The sequence below is a fragment of the Pterocles gutturalis genome, unplaced genomic scaffold (assembly GCF_000699245.1).
Source record: "Pterocles gutturalis isolate BGI_N339 unplaced genomic scaffold, ASM69924v1 scaffold50313, whole genome shotgun sequence".
Lineage (NCBI taxonomy): Eukaryota > Metazoa > Chordata > Aves > Pterocliformes > Pteroclidae > Pterocles > Pterocles gutturalis.
In genome coordinates this window covers 5340-21921 of record NW_010124902.1, presented here as the reverse complement: position 1 = coordinate 21921, position 16582 = coordinate 5340, and the positions used below count along the sequence as shown (strand labels likewise).

The following is a 16582-nucleotide window of genomic DNA, read 5'->3' as shown; positions in this document are numbered from 1 at the left end:
GCCCCCCTGCCCAGTGGTGCCCCTGCCCCTGCCAGCTCCACTCCCCCTGGCCCCAGCTCTCCCATCCCCACCTCGCTCTCCGTCCCCTCCAGCAGAGCCTCCTGCTCCCCGGGTGCCACCTCTGCGCCAGGCTCCGTTCCCCTTCCCGTCCCCTTCCCTTTGTGATCTTCCTCTGCCACGGTGCTCTCCCCGGGTGCAGATTCCTCCACCGCAAGCGGACCCTCCGCCGGCACCACAGCCACAGTCTGTTCCTCAGGCAGCGCATCTCCCGCCCGTGCCATTCCTCCTCCTGCCCCTTCGGTGTGAGCATCTCCTCCCGCAGCCACGACATCTTCCTTCTCCCCTGCCACCTGCCCTTCTCTGGCCACGTGCTCTGCTGCCTTCTGCACACCAAGCGTCCTTCTTCCTTCTGCCAGGAAAGCTCCACCTGCTGCTGTTGGGAAATGATCAAAACGTTAGTTTTATTGAGAGCTGTGTTAGTTAGACCTGTTTTACAGGGTTATTACCAAAGACGCCGTCTCTCCCAAGCCATGAAGGGACATCAGCACGGTGACGAGAAGAAAAATTGCCATGCTGCTTCTCGTCATGCCCCCGTGCTCTGACTGTGTTCCTAGTGCTGCTGCTCTGGCACCTGGCGTCACTAGCTTGAGCAAAAGTGCTGATGCACGACCAGCTTTCCTGCCTGCTCGCCTCCTGCCCTCGCCTGCCTCGCAGGGAGCTCGGGCATGTGCAGAAGACAGCGGGAAGCTTGGCAGGAGCATCCCAAAATCCCAAAATAGGTGGTAAATTGCTCATGTAAATGATGAACACCAGGAAGAAGAATACCCCGCTGTTCATGTAGAACGGGTAATCGCTGCCTGGGGGTTCTGTAATCACACCAGGGGAATAACCCAGGGTCGATTCCCGCCCCCTGGGAATTTAACAGCAGCGTCCTCCCTGCACTCCGTGCTCAGGATCTGTCCTCGGGCAGGCACGCCGGCAGTTTGTGCTGCTGCACCGGGGTTTGTACCAACGTGGCAGGATCCTATCCTTCGGAAAATGAGAGGCTTTGTGCCACTGAGAGGAGCAAGGAGCAGTGTCTTGTGCTTTGCAATACAGGAAATCCTGCCTTCGTCCAAGATGCATCTTGCACCAGGTTTGCTGCTTATGTTTACAACTAGCTTTCTGTCACTTATATTTTACATTTTTTCTTCTTTTGTAGATATATATCAGTTATCAATCCCTATCATACTTTTACTGCACTCACACCGAAAATCAAACCTCCTCAATCTGGGAGAGCTCAGGCCCGCTATCAGAATCGGTAAATGTAATCATTTAAAAAATTTCTAATGGAAGTTTTGGAACAAAATGAAACATTCTTTGAGGAAAGCAAGATCAAGCTGAAATTTCCTCACTGCCATTTATGCCAACTGTTAACTGAGAGTTTGGGGACAAACGGGGACCATCATGGAGATCACAGCTGCAGCTCAGCTCCCTCCTCGCCTGCCGCTCCCATCCTACACAACCACACTCATCCTGCCCATCTTGAGAGGCCAGCTAGTCATCACCCAATTTTATAGAAGGCAGGAAAGAAAAGAGCACAAGGGAGGTTTGTTAGCCTACAAGGGAAAGTGAAAGGCTGTTATTAAAAGACTTCAGATGAATAAGTTTTAATCCATGTCCCTGATCAACGGCCAACCTCACCTTCACTGGCATCGTACATAACGTTACTTGCTACGTTCTCTTCTTCCTCATTGGCACAGGAATCACCAGGTTCAGGTTCCGAATTCACAGGATTATCATTTCCAGTTGCCTCTGCTATCTCCTCCTGGACTGGTTTGCAATCTTCAAAAACGATCACGAGGTTACAAAAGAGGAGGCAAGAAAGAGAAACCATTAAAAAGCAAAGGGGGAGCAAAAGTCACCCAGCTGTCTCAGCTTGGTTTAAACTCTGAAATGTTAGGGCAGACCTGATTGGAACCATGTCAGTCTTCACCAGCAGTGATTTTTTTAAGTAGATTAAAACCAAATGGAGACCACCGTTAAAAACCCAAGGGAAAGTTCATGCAGGAGCATCTACGGAAACATACAGCAGCCATCTTCCACAACGTTTCCACAAAACGGTGAGACTGCTTTTGTCAGGCAGTCTGAGGGGGGTTCAACAGACAAACAACAACATTGTATTATAGACACAAAATCGTTATTGTTCCATGACTACTTTTACAAAAAAAAAAAAAATTCTATGTTAAGCTCCCAGCTACATTTCCGATGATTCCTCAGTTCCCCAGACTAACCTATGCTTATCTATAAATAAGTATTTTCTGCTCCGTAAATGCAGAGATTGCGATGCTTCACAGTCGAGTCATACATTTGACGTTATTGTTAAGATTGTGCTCTCAGTTCCATTTTTGCTTTATGAGTTCCTGGATAACCAGGTGAACGGCTTTCAGGCTAGTCATGCTAAACAATGGCGGTACGAAGTCCCTGCGCCCACACGGCTCTGAACAGCCCTGTGAGAACATTTTTAAACCATTTCAGCCGGCGGTACAAAAGGCACCTGCTCCGCATGAACACCTTTGTGCCGACGCCGCAGGTCCCCAGGGGCAGTGGTGGCTTCACGCCTTGGTGTCACACTGCACTTGGGTGCAGGGAACCGTGAAAGCTGGGCAGGGCACTTCGCAGGAGGATGTCTATAAGGCTCCTCCTGGGACCCCAGATCCTGCCAAAGGTGCCCGTGCGCTGGTGCACAGCCTGTTTGAACCATTCTGACATCTCGGCTCTGCAGAGGAGACAAGAAGCTTTCAGCTCCAGGACACCCGTCGCGCAGAAGCGCAGGCAGCACTTTCTTCAGCTCGCTGAGCGACCGCGTGCTCTGCGAGGGACAGTGCATGGATTTGACTTTGACCTGATAACAGTTCTGACGTCTGACGAGCTGGCAGGTCCCATTCTTTGCAGTTTACTGCCTGAGCAACGCTTGACAAAAGGGAAACCCGACAGTCTATCAAAACACAGAGCCCGGGGAAGGATGACAAATACTGCCGGCAGTGATTCTCTCTCTTGGGATGAGCAATATCTCCTTGTCACAAAGAGTGCAGCAAGATCAGAGAGCGCACAGCGGGAGCCCGTCCCAGGCATCTCCTTACTTCAGACAGATCCTGTCACACCACCGGCTGTGATCTGCCCAGCCTCAGCCTGCTGCTGAACAACCCCAGAGGAGCGGTTTGCACCTTCTTCCTTCTTCTGCATAGACGATTTTCTCTGATAAATTAGTTCTGCCCTGCTAATGACAGCGCTGGGTAGGAGAAATCCCATCCCAAGCAGAGCGCGACAGCTCTTAGCGGGGCAGAACCAAAGCAGTGCCACATCAGCCTCATCCAAACGCAGGCTGGACAGCTGATGAGAATCACCAGCCCTACAGAGAAGTTCATGGGGAAAAACCGGGGAAGCCCCAGAGCGGACCAAGAACCCATTCTGCAGCGGCAGGAAAGGACTGAGCCCCGCCAGCCCTGCGGTGCCTCGGGAGGCTTTAGCCCTCGGCTGTTTGGGGACTGGAGCAGTGGGAGTTGTAACCAACTGGCTTTTCTTTTAAGACTATAGACATCCTGAAATTTTTGAATTTAGCTGACAGCAGCACAGAGCATTCTAGTAGTTGACCAGCATTCCCCACAGCACACCGCGACTTGGTGCAGAGGCACACGCAGCACCACGGGCATGCACCACCACTCACACCATGCAGAGGGTCTGTACTCACCATCTCCTGCGTCCCTCCAAGGAGAATCCTCACGGCTCTCCCCCCCTTCCATCGCCCTGCTTTCCAAAGGCACCAGAAGACTCTCCTCCCCGTCATCCCTCCTGGCACTCGCACCCTTCTCCCCATCCTCCCCAGCGTTGCGTTCCGCTGACCCAGCCCGTCTGAGTTCCCTGTTGACTTCAGGACCTCGATGCTGTACTTCCATTATCTTTCCATTAAAATTTCCAGTATCTTCCCTTGCTGTTAGATCTTCTGGTTTTGCCTTTTCTGCTTCATCTGTTCCTTCTTTTTCCAGTCCAAAAGTCTCCTGATTCTCCCCCATCCTGAGCAGTTTCTTCTCCCCGTTCCCATCTCCATGTCGTGGCCGTGCTGCGGTATCAGATGTCCTTTTCATACCATTCTCCTCTTGGCCCTTTGCGCTGTCTTCCATCGTTTCAGTCCCAGAGTCATCTTCACTGCTACACTGAGTACTGACGGATGAGAGCAAGCGTGCGGACCCCTTATCTAGAAACAGCAAACATAATTCTGTTTTAGTATTTGTCACTAAAACATCCGCGTTCGTTGGCCACTAGTTCCCTTTGCCATGCACAAAGAGACAGACGCTCATCTGATACCACTCTCTGAATTACACCATCTGAGGATATCGTGACAAAACCCCAGGCAGTGCAGTAGAAAAACGTTGCCCAGATACATCAAAGCGTTAAAATCAAAGCTATTTAACATATTTTTTCCGATAATGGGAATGAACCAGATTAGCGCCATCAATCACAGAAATGCGCCTCCAAAAGCACCTCTAAATACGACTCAGACAGGTTTTACAAGAGTTTCTTGGGCTCTGTTTGATAAATGATTCAACCACAGTGACACTCCTTTAGCGCACTCCTCTTATCCCAGAGAATATGACAAAGATCTCCAAACTCATGTGTACACTGTGCAGGTGGGGCTGGAGATGAAGTTCACCGTCTCCTCTCAAAAAATCATAGAGACCACCACATGAAATTCATGAATGGAAAATCTGAGGAAAAAAATAAAGCAATAATTCTTCATCTGACACTTATCTGAACAGCAGAGCTTACTGCTGCACAGCATCGCTGGCGTCCAGAGCTCACATGGGCTCCAGAGGAGATTAGTCAAACTCAGGAAAGAAAACCCCGTTGTGCCTGAGAAGTGAAAGGACCACCCGTGACAGCAGCTCGTGATGGGGTGGGAGGACACGGGGAAGCAGCGCAGTATTCTTCCCATTTTCTTATCCCTTTCCTAGGCACCTGCTACCAGCCAAAGGCCAGAGGCAGAATTTGGCCCCGCGGTCCGTCCCTGAACAGCTATTCCGGAGCCCCAGGAGCCACGCCATGCCGCATTACTTCTTCCTGCAGCGACAACCCTCCCGCAGCCTCTATGCCTGTTCCTCCTCTCTGGATCTGAGGAATGCTCATTGCAATTTCTTATAATATTTTTAATTATCTTTTTCATCTGCAATGTAAATTTGCAGGACTGCTATAAAAAAAAAAAAGTTTGAATATGGAAGCTCAAACTTCCCTAAAATATGCCAACTGCTCCCATTAATTTTAAAACAAGAACAAAGAAGGTGTGTTTGAATGGAAACCGCAATTCTAAATCAATGGGACTTCTTGTATAGACGCCAGACTATCGATTCAAGAAAACTCCTCTATTTTCCTTACAAGTAGCAAAGGAGAAGGAACAGAGTGCAGCTCCACCTCCCAGCATGTTTCAGCAGTCGTGTGAGGAAGCTGCCTGCATCTGGATATTAATCATTAAAAAGAGTTTACCTTTAAAAAAGGCTTTTCTTTATTTTAACTCCATTGGTTTTTGTTATGCCTTTTTGCACACCCTTAAGGAGTTTTTTTTTCCTTTTTATGTTTACATTTAGAAATTCTCCAAGACAGCCTACGCCCTGCCTGAGTCGTCATTTTCCCAAATCCTCCTTAGTTTTCTCTTGTAACTGAGACGTAAGTGGTAACTGATGGACACTGCATTAGAGTGCTGATGTAAAAGACAGAAGCAGCAAATCAGGCTGCTAACAACAATGATTAAACCTGTCTTATTCAAAACCACAGAGAATGTGAATGATGCAAACGTGTGTCCTGAGCTGCTGCAGTAAGGGAGAACAAAGCAAGCCACGGCAAATACAAACTGGAAAACACCGGCAGCACCTGTCGGCCGATGGGCGAGGAGCTCTGCCGGGATGGCGAGCTGTTCTACACTGTTCATGGGTGATGTTAAACATCCATATTTCAAAATCTGATGGCTTCCCGACAGCCTTTCCTCTTCGTCACAGAAAAACGTGTATTGAATAGTTTCGGCACATGAGGCGCCGCTACACCCCAGTAGCAGCAAAAGTGAACCAGGGCAGACCTGCTCCCTTCCACCCAAACACACCTTTCCCTTGATCATCATACACTGCCATACACTGCCAGAGCCTGAGAAGCAGATGATTAAAATCACAGAAAAGTTCGTGATGTTATACACTAAAAAGCAGAAAATAATGCCTAATTGGACTGATTATTCATGGATCACAAGCTATTTCTGATTATCAGGAGAAAACAAAAATTAAGGTTATTTTTGATCACTGCAATGATTTTGTAAGCAAGGGTGTTTCAAACCTGATTTGAATTTCTGTTGGATTTTATACTTTCTGTAAAAAGACTGGATCTTTCTTGCAGCTGCAGCCTTTTCACAAATAGCTGTGTTGCCTTTGCTTAGTTCACCTAGGAACACAAGTGTGAAAATGATGCTTCCATTTAACTTGGGAAATAGTTTGCACATTAGGACGGTCAAATGTAAGGAATACAAAATAATTAATTTTAAACCAGCAGTAAATGGAGAAATCCTGGTACATTATGACAAGTAAGAGACATGTAAGGATCTAAGAGAGCCCCAGAAAGGTTAGAGAGCAATAAAACACTGTGCCACAGGGAAGAGGCAGTTCACTGCTGACTATTCCCCACGTGGTGAATGGAATTCTATTGTTTGTCCAATAAACAAGAAATTCCCTGCAAGTCCTCTGTGGGATGATTTATGAAGATGCACAGCTTGGAGCAGTGGGTTTGGCTGTATTTCAGTGACAGATGGCAGCATCAGCAGCAGATAAAAAGCCGTCTCATCCCAATTCCGTAGGAATTGCATGGTTTTTCCTATGCCAACTCAGCATGCATACTGGCCACACAACGCGCATCAGGTTAACTTCTGCAAGCCTCATTATGGAAAAAACTAACCTTGTTTATCATCCTCGGAGTCACTGTTGGAATATCCATCCCTTTCATCTTCTTCACTGGCAGAGGCCAGCCGTGCCTTTTGTGGTGAGGTTTTACTCTCCTTTTCACAGTCTGAATTGTGGGTTTTACCATCTGAGGGTGACTTTGACATTCCGTTCACTTGATCACTGGTCTGTCCCTCTTCAGTAACTTCTTCATCTGCTTCAAAATCCTCCTCATACTCTAAAATAAAAAAAAAAAAAAAAACGTGCTGTGAGACAGGAAACAGAATTTGCAACTACTAAAGTTTTTTTTAAGCAGACGGAGGTTAACTTCATTACTCTTCTTTTGCCTTCGCATTTGCTCAGTCTTTTTAAAGCCATGAGAGAATCTAAGACCACAGATAGGAATCATAGGGGAACATTATCGTAAAAAAGCATCGTGTTCTTCACAGGTAGAGTAGCACAAATGCAGCAAAGCTACTGAATAAAGCATTAAGTACAATTAATACATTAAAAACAAACAAAATCATTAGACGCTGAAAGGACTGAAAAAAAATTAAGAGTTGGGCAAACAGATATAAAATGCAAGAGAGTCTCTTACTACAGCAGAAAAACCTGTTGCAACAAAAAAAAATACAAGCAATAAAGAAAGCTGGAGAAAGGTAATATATTTTACCGCAAAGGAAGATGAATGTGGATTGACATGGCTAATTAGCAAAGAAGTGGCTTACAAACTAAATGAATTAACGAAATCCAGCCAAAGGGTGCTGCGGATGAGCAGTCTGTTGTCGCACCGTTCTAACAGACTCCCCCAGGTCCCAGGTGAAATCCTCGCACAAACGAACCTTGCGGCAGAATTACCATTTTTACAGCCGCAGGGTCTGGATTCCACCCCGGGCTGCCAGCCTGACAAGCTGGATAGAGAACTCTGCTCAGGTCTGTAGGTAAGGACTCTCTTCATGCACATGCATGAGAACCCTTCCCTTCCCAGCCGAGGCTGCGCTGATGAAAACCCCAGTGCCAGCACGCGCAGCGATGTCGCTGGTTTCCAGTAATCCCACTGCTGCCAGCGGCTCACTGCACACGCGGCACAGAGGGAACAGACTAAATGGGGAAGGGGACCTGCCACTGCCGACACACCGCTGTCCCTCCCGGCCGTCACTTCTCACCTTCCAGATTTACTGCTCACCTCCTTCTCTTTCCACCCATGACAGAATGCCAAGGACAGGAATGAAGAGTATCCGATGCAGAACCAATTAGGCAACAAACAATTACCCAGACAATGAGAATTAAGGGAACAAGGAGATTTGGTTTCTGCGTTAAAAATCAATTGAGATCCCAACGGCATTATTGGAAGTGGGGCTTCCTTAGGTAACTGCCTGAAAGGTGCCACCTCCGGGAGGGACAACTGATTAGTCACAGACATCCCCGGGGACTAACGAGGAATCTGGGCACTGGCATGGCACAATTATGGAAGGAAAAATGGGAATAGGAAGGAGGAATTAAAATCTCTCTCTAAATATGACTTTCTCTGCGAAAGGCTTTATAGCGAGGAGCAAGGCAGGTGGGGGCTGAGCCGCCGTCCCTCCCTCACCCACTTCCTCGGCTCTCGCAAAACCCCCTCACCCCGCTGCTGGGCTGGAAGGAGACCCGCTGACTGCGTTGCCCAGACACAGCATCCCCACATTCCTGACAGACAAGGTGCCCCAACAGAGGATGCTGCAGGCGAAGCCGGAGGCTCGGGTCCCACGCCCTCCCCAGAGCCATCCTCTCCCAGTTCCCATCCCCTGCTGCTCACTGGAACACTGTACCCGTTCTGCCGGCGTCTTCCTGACTGTCTTCACTCTCACCATCAGACAGCTTCTTCCCTTCTTCTCCTCTGTCCTCCTGTCCAGTCTCCCTTTTGCCCTCAACAGTTTCCACGCCGGCTTCATGACCCGGTAGGATGACTACCACAGAATCTTTGCTGGATTTCCGCTCAGCTCCGCCTTTACCGGGCTCACTGGGTGCTCCGTCTCTCCAGGAACCCACAGGCTTTTCCTCACGGTCCACCTTTCTCTTGGGAGGGGACAGCGTTTTGTCCAGACCCATGGCAATAATGCACCTATGACAAACCAAGGAGAACTGGAAAGCATCGCATTTTGCTCTCTGCGAAGAAGGGAGGGCAGCAGACAGGTTAACAGTTGTGTACGGCTCTATTGCCAACCCTCACGCTCCAGCTCTTACAAGCTGCTGTGAACATCCTACAGCCGCTCACTCTAGAAACCCTTTAGTTTTGTGGACATAAAACGTAAACCTGACAATTTCTGAAAAGAGCCCTACCTTTTCATTAGTTGTTTGTGGGTTTTTTTCAGGGACCTTGGAGATTTGGACATTTTCTAAACTCTACAGCCACTATATCCATTCAGAATTCAGCAGCTTTTCACTACTTTGCACATACTAAGTAACAAATTTATGTAAATCACGGTCAATGTTAGATTGGAGTAGAAAAATTAGTGCACAATCAAGTAGAATTTTTCCCTAAGAATTCGGTCCTTATATAAAAAAGAGTGCAGCTCTGTGGAGGTTCTCTTCTTCCAACTGTTCTTCTAAAAACTACAAAAAAAGCAAAAGTTTTAAAATTATCCACGTGTGCAGAAGTTTACTTGTCTGGCATGACTTCACAATCACACAATAGGAATTAAAGCCTCTTGGCAAAGCCACAGCTGCTGCTCACAGCATTGACTTTTGCCCAAACCCAAGAGTCCTCCACACAGATTTGTTGTCTGAAACACGGCTGACACCCTATACTGACTTACTCTGCAGCCAGGGGTGCTGCAGCAGAATCCCTCCTTAGAGGCAGAGCTGTTCAAAAATGAATTATCTTGTCCTCACAATCAGAAAGAAAACCCTGAAAACTGCAGTTAACTATTTCACTACCAGGTCCACTAGAAACACACCAGTGGCACATGGATACCGCCCCACGCCTATTCCTCCTCCCGCAGCTCTTGAGGATGAGCCGAGAGCTCCGGTGCAAACCCTGCCCGCTGCTGCGTGTGCTCCACAGCCAGCACAGGGCAGCCAGCCTCCAGGGCTTCCTCGGGTGGGAGACCCTGAGGACAAGCTCAGTTCTGCACATTTCAAGGGGTGCTCAGAAACAGACCAGGTTCTAGAATGCTGTGGGGTGCCAGAAAGTTGAAAAAAGAGGAAACAAGTGATGAACTCTCTAAAAGCTGGGCTGCCAAGTCCTTGTGAGCAAAGTGCATTTGTCTCCATACCTGTAGCAAGGAGATGCTCCCTCCACACTGAGAAACCCGAAGTATCTGTGTCTGCCTCCCAGTCTGGAGCGCTTCTGATGCTTGTACTCGCAGCAGCAGCTCAGCCTGTCCACTTGTATCCCATTGAGGAAAAAGGTGAGGCTGAAGGGGAAGCCACGGTGCCTCTTGGAGACAAACTGAAAGGTCTCTGCAACCACAGAAAGGATTCAAAGAGAAAGGCTGAGCTGCCCTACTGCCAGTCCATTGCAGTTGTTGTATCTCATCTGCATCTCCGCCAAAGCACCCAGCCCTCCCTGGTCGGGTTCTCCGTGTCCCCCCCACACAACAGCCCTGCCTCTCTCCAACCCCAGCACCAGGCTGGGCACAGCAGTGACCAGCAAACACGCCGTCAGTTGGGCTGCCCACGGCTGCAGCAGGGCAGAGACTAGAGCCTCCCCTCTCCAAAACACTCGCTCTGCCCCTTGCCTTACACCGCGGAGCGTGCATCATGCACCGGCAGCTGCAGGATCCCTGCGGTGTGCAGCGCACGGTGCAGCGCTCCGGCAGCGCAATGCGCGCCTTCCCCAGGGCAGCACCTCGCCGTGCACAGCCCGGGCTCCAGCCGAGCACAGACACAGCGCCGGGGGTTCTGGGCTGCGGTGACACCGTTGTACACACAGCACCACGGAGCAGCTGCATGATGCTGCTCCTGGAGCCGCTTCTGCTCCTCTGCAGGGCACTGCTGGGCACCGAGGCTGCTGCCCCGCTCTGTGCAGGGGACGGGGCAGGGCACTGCTGGGCACCGAGGCTGCTGCCCCGCTCCGTGCGGGGGACAGGGCTGTGCTCCCTCTGCTCACGGGTCACAGCCTCCTTCCCAACTCGACCGAGCACGCAGCAGGAGGAAGCTGCATGTGCTCCAGCACGTTCCCCGATAGGTGTGAATGGGGTCGGGACCACAGGAGCACACAGTAAGGACACCTCCTGCACAGCTGGGACAGGGCTGCAGCAAACGCCCCGACACCAGCGGTGGGCATGCCTCGTGGACACACAGGTTTTCTCCTCCACAGCCTCAGGGGACAGGCTGGCGTGCGGAGGTCTCTGCACCATCTTCCCACGCCCAGTGGAAATGCAAATTCAAATGCAAACGCAGTGGGATCTGTGGGCTGGAGTGAGGGGTGCAACCTGTGGAATCACTCCTCCTCACAAGTTAAAATCTCCCAGACATTTCCTCTTGCCAGTTTTCCAGAAGACAGTTCACCTTTTACTGGTGTGACGGAATTGCACTCACATAACAGAGACGGGAGTTGGGCTCCCTATAAGCACTTCTCCTTCTGGAATAAGCGACGTGCACTGACGTATTAGAGCAGGTCAGAAACAGTTAACCCCCATTTAAACACAGTTTACTGCTACAACCACTTTATTACCCATGCATCTCTACACAAAATTAATCTAAGCTACAGTATTCTGTTAAATCAGTTCTCTAAATTCCTTCTACCATAATTTGCAAAAGTAATTGTAACCTCACTTTCGATCGTGAAACAGCAGATCCAGATTTAGTGTGGAGGCAGGTGGTATAAAAATCCCTGAATACATCTATCTTGACTGAGCTCAGCTGAAATCATTTTGATATCACATCAGCATTTTAGCCAAAAAAAAAAAAAAAGATGTTGCCAGAATCAAGATGAACTCTTTGACTCTTTATCCTCACCTCCTTCCAGCAGCCTGCCTTTGTAGACACAAAGGTTTTCTCCTCCACAGTGCTGCTGATAGACTTTGATTTCATCTCTGTAATCGGCACCATCGTGAGATAAATGCACACTTTTTCCTAGAAAGACCATGGTAACAAATGCGTTGCTGCGTAACGAGGGCCTAGGGAATCCTCCAGAATTCTGCAGCAGGAAATACACAAAAAGTGCATTCAGCTTCCGCCTCCAGCAAAAGGCGAATTCAAAGATCATATGTGTCCCATGTACACGTGAGGCTTCCAGTCTTCTAAGACAGGCCTCAAGCTGCTTCAGTTGGAAAGTGTTTTGTAACATGCAGAAGGGCAGGAAAATGTTCTGAACTGAAAATCCATTGCATTGAATTGCCTGAAATTGCAGGGACCACGTTTAATGACCCGTATCATCCCTCCCAGTCCTGGGTCCCTACAATTTCCTTTACAGGAGACAGAGCTGGCTGTAGATACAGTCTGACAGACAACATTTTCGTACACCCAAGGCATTTCATGAATCCCTCTGCAGATCTGGTCCTAGAGATGGTCAGAGGCAGGATCAGACTGACTGCAATGGAAGGCTTGAAGTAAGAGTTCCTATGGGTTTTTTTGTTCAAGCACCTTTTTTCCCCCCACTAACGAAAAACACCAAATGTTTCAGTATATAGAGAGATGGGTGGCAGTTATATATTTTAATAATTATAAATTTTCTTTCATTTAAAAATTCAGTGAATCTTTATGCAAACCAGGCACACACATCTTTCAGCATTAGGCAAGGAGGAAGGCAATGACCGGCACACAGAGAAGCGGACAGAGTTAACTCACCTTTACTAAAAGTTGCTCAGCACCATTTGGTGCAGTGGTGGAACGAAATCGTCTCCCTCTGGGCACCCCGTTTCTCGTTGCGTTCACACTCTTGTCTCCTTTTTGCAGGGGGGGAGGCGGCACTGGCTTCACATAATTGTTAATGATGGGGAGCTGATACGGGGATAAACCAGTCACATATTCCATTGATTTCATGGGTCTTAACCCACTCCTCTCCCGCTGCAAAAACATTGTGGCCAGGTTAAATAGGTTCTGAAAAAATATCTACCGAGCATATTGAGCTAACCATGGTTTGACAGTTCTTTCCATTTACTAACACACAGGCTTCTAGAACAACTCCTTAACTCTGTGTTTGCAATTTTGTTCATTAAAACATTTCTGTGCTGAAACCCTTTCTTTGAATTTGCAAAGCAACAGGCAGATTGCTTGAGAACATCGCCCTCATAGATGCACACAACATCGCGAACCACGTGCTGCTCATAACCAGGCAGAGTTCTGATCACAGCCCCACGGCACTGCTGCGCTCCCTCAGCTGGCAAGCAACTTCCAGAGCTGCCAGCATCTTCCAACAGTCACATCGTTTGGCATCCACTATAACAGATGTGCTTCAGCACACTTCTGTCCCATTTGTAGCGGAGGTCTAGTCCTCCTCCAGGATGAAATGCAAACAGAGGACCAGGGCCCCAAAAAGCAAGATATCTGGAGAACAAATCCTGCAAACGTTGCATGCTCTGGATCTGAGCCCTGCATCACGTCTTCATAATCCACACCTGATTTAGGTGTTCATCAGCAGTGAGCATTAAAGAAACCATTTAAATCACCTGCAATTCAAGTAGACGTGGCTAGTGCCATCAAATTCTTGGAGAAAGGACCATGGCCATCGCAATACAGAGCAAATGCAGAGCAGAAGGGAGCGATTTGCACAGTGTCTGCCAGCCAGAGGCAGCAGGTCACAGTCCCACTCCAAAATCCCCCGTCCCAAGGTACTCCTAACACAAAGCCAATTCCATGATGTTTTTCTAGAACAGAAGGCAAGTCCAAATCTCACCTGAAAGTAACTGCATGCATACCAACATCATGTTTGGCTACTCCAAAAGCTCTCCTCTGAACCCACTAGTGGGACTTGGTAGGAGGAATGGGGCGGGGCGGGGGGGAAGAGATTTTTGCAACTTTGCAGCTGTAGATGAAGATGAAACCTTGTAAGACTGCGTGAAGGTATTTCTGAGCTATTGGTGTTAACCAGGTGGCTGCCTTCCTCTCTACATAACAGAAAATTATGTTGAGGGAGAAAATTTCACATGCAGAGAGATTTTATACTATAAAACACAAGTCACCACATTTTTCCTCACTGTGACCAAAAACTGGGCATTAGACCAGGAAGATAATGTCTTGAAAAACAAGGGGAGGTTAAAAAGGAGAGTATAAATAAAAGCTGATAACCATTGGGAAGGCACATCACCTGCAGTGCACAGTTCAGGGCACTAGAATACTAAAGCCATATTGTAAAGCTGTCCTTAAAATTATATTATTTTCAGAATGAAAAATGGCCTCACCCCACCGGCAAGCTGCTGATCGTGTTCGAGCGCGTGGCACTGCTGTTTAGAGCTTGAAGTCTTTGGTACAGACCCTCCTGCAGCACCGCTGCGAAGCGGCTCGAGGCGAAGGAGGTGTTGCATATTTCCTGGAGCCGTGTTTGGCCGCCAGGAGGTCTAGAAAAGGAAAAAGAAAACAGATACAAAATTTAAAGGCAGCATCATAAAGAAAAAAAAATAGCACTGATCAAGATATTTGGAAGTGATGAGTGATTCTCAGGTACCCTCAGGAAATGGAACTTTTTAGCTTGCCCCCCAGGAGCCAGACCCCTTTAGCCATCTCTAGTTGAGCATCCTAAAACTGGAGCATCCAAAATTAGCCTTGGCCATAAATACAGGCTTTGCTACTGTCTCTTCACAGTGCAGCCTTGAAGCAAACGTGATGAACTCAGAGAACGTGTGGCGGCGTGCTGTGCTTCAGTGACTGCAGCACGCGGACACTGAGACCAGGCACAACAAAAGCATGCCTATTTTTGTTCAATTCTCTGCATTTTTCTGAATTTTTTATTTCATCTCTTCCCTTCAGAATGCCAAGTTAAACTGTTAAAACCTAAAGAACCTGTTTAACTGCGTTAGCTCACCGCCTGAGCAAAGGCAGGCTCTTTGGGCCAGTGCTGATGAGGAGGACGTCCACCACCGTAACCACCTGCAGGTCCAGGTGCCCCCTGTGCCGAGAGGAGAAGGTCATTCAGGACTGGAAGTCTCTCTTCAGTCTGCACCCATTTTCGTTATTGAAATGGAGAACCAGTTAAAACCGAACTAAATATCTGACCTCTGGCCTTAGACTTTGGTGTCACTGTATTTCAGGAGAGCGTTAACGTTCCTTCTCTGCCTGTCAACACAGAGTGAGAGGCTTCTGAGCCAGAGCTCCAAACCACGGCTCTGGAATGAGCTTTGGTCTCACTTCACCCCTTCAGCTCTGCTTTCTCAAAGGTTTTCAGGATTTTACAACATGCGTAGCCTCGCCTACAGCCACAGTGTTCATGGACAACACCTAGTGTCCTGCTACTGGCCTAACCTCGGGGGACAAGGCAGATGAAAGGGTTCATCACAGAGCAAAGCTATTTCTGTCTAGGTCCTGCTGTGCCATTCCTGCCACACAGGCAGGGATGTCAGAGGTGGATATGACGCTGACGTTCCAGCACAGGGAGCAGCTGGTGACACTCACCGGTGGTGAGCAATGAGCGGGTTCTCCAGCCACCAAAGGACGGAGCCCGTGACGACTTCTTGGGCCAAGCGGTGGGTGTGGGGAGCGCATGGGGATGGCATCTTCCACTGATCTTCTGGACTGTCCCACCTAAGAGAACAGAAATTTACATCTCTGAGGTACCAAATACTCTAAGGGCAATGTTCCAGCTTCTCACTGGACAGCGATGATGCTCAGCTTGCCTAGCCCCAAAGAACACCTGGTTAAGGAAGGAAAGGAAATCATGGGGAGAATGAGAGAGGGATGAGGAAAAAGACTTGTTCCCATCTCTGAGTCACTTCCCTGCAGCCCTCTCCAGCTGCTGGTCCCCCCAGATTAAACCCATCTGCCCGTCTCTGTGTATCTCCCAGTTCCTGGTTCGGTTGAAGGTCTCTTTTAAATTTGAGGGCATCTGCTGCTTCCTGGCTCTGACTGCTGCCCCTCCTGCCTTTGCTTCTCGAAAGCTGCGCGATGGGCTGGCTGCCCTTCTGGGAACAGATTGCTCTGCCCCTCATCCTCCCTTGCTCAGCTATTTGTTTTTCTCCTCTCCTTCCGGATTAGCTTCTCAGCTAAATGCACCGACGGCTGGAGGTGAGAACACACTGCCGGTTCCAGCCCGGCTCCCGTGTCCCCGTGTCACAGCAAAGACCCCGATCACGTATCTGCAGGCGGCTCCCGTACGCTGCTCGCTGGAGGAAGCAGTCTGGGTTTCTGTTCCAAAGTTATCCACATCCAGAATCCCCTGATAGAGAGTCTTGGTCGCTGCTCCCTCTGCGGTGACCTTCTCCCAGCAGCTCACTCAGTAAATAACGCCTTTGCAATTACCATAGCGATCTGTTTTGCATGAAAACCTCCTCCTTTCTTCACCTGATCACTTGCTCATAAATGTGTTATGTAAAATTTAAAAGATTTGATGTTGGTTTTCGATGGCTGGAAGCAGCAGCCAGCTCCTCAATGCATTCCTCTCAATGGGAGCAGGCTCCCAGCACAGGAACAAGACGCTGAGCACATTCCGGCCAAACCGAGAGCAGCTGTCCAGCTGAGCCCTGGTGACTCCACAGGGAGAAGAGCCATTGGCTTCCAGG

At 48.8% G+C, this 16582-nt stretch overlaps 1 protein-coding gene across 1 annotated transcript; it reads right to left on the bottom strand.

The window, feature by feature from the left end:
* Window positions 1-71: 71 nt before the first annotated feature.
* On the bottom strand, window positions 72-15608 carry LOC104465358 (glutamate-rich protein 3-like; the record flags this gene model as incomplete). The annotated part of the gene is made up of 11 exons (XM_010078367.1): window positions 72-433; window positions 1684-1824; window positions 6964-7185; window positions 8756-9048; window positions 10202-10388; window positions 11889-12069; window positions 12720-12938; window positions 14273-14428; window positions 14648-14678; window positions 14893-14976; window positions 15480-15608. Coding segments are annotated over 11 exons (2005 nt in total), but the record flags the coding sequence as incomplete, so codon positions are not given.
* Between the last annotated feature and the right edge of the window lie 974 nt (window positions 15609-16582).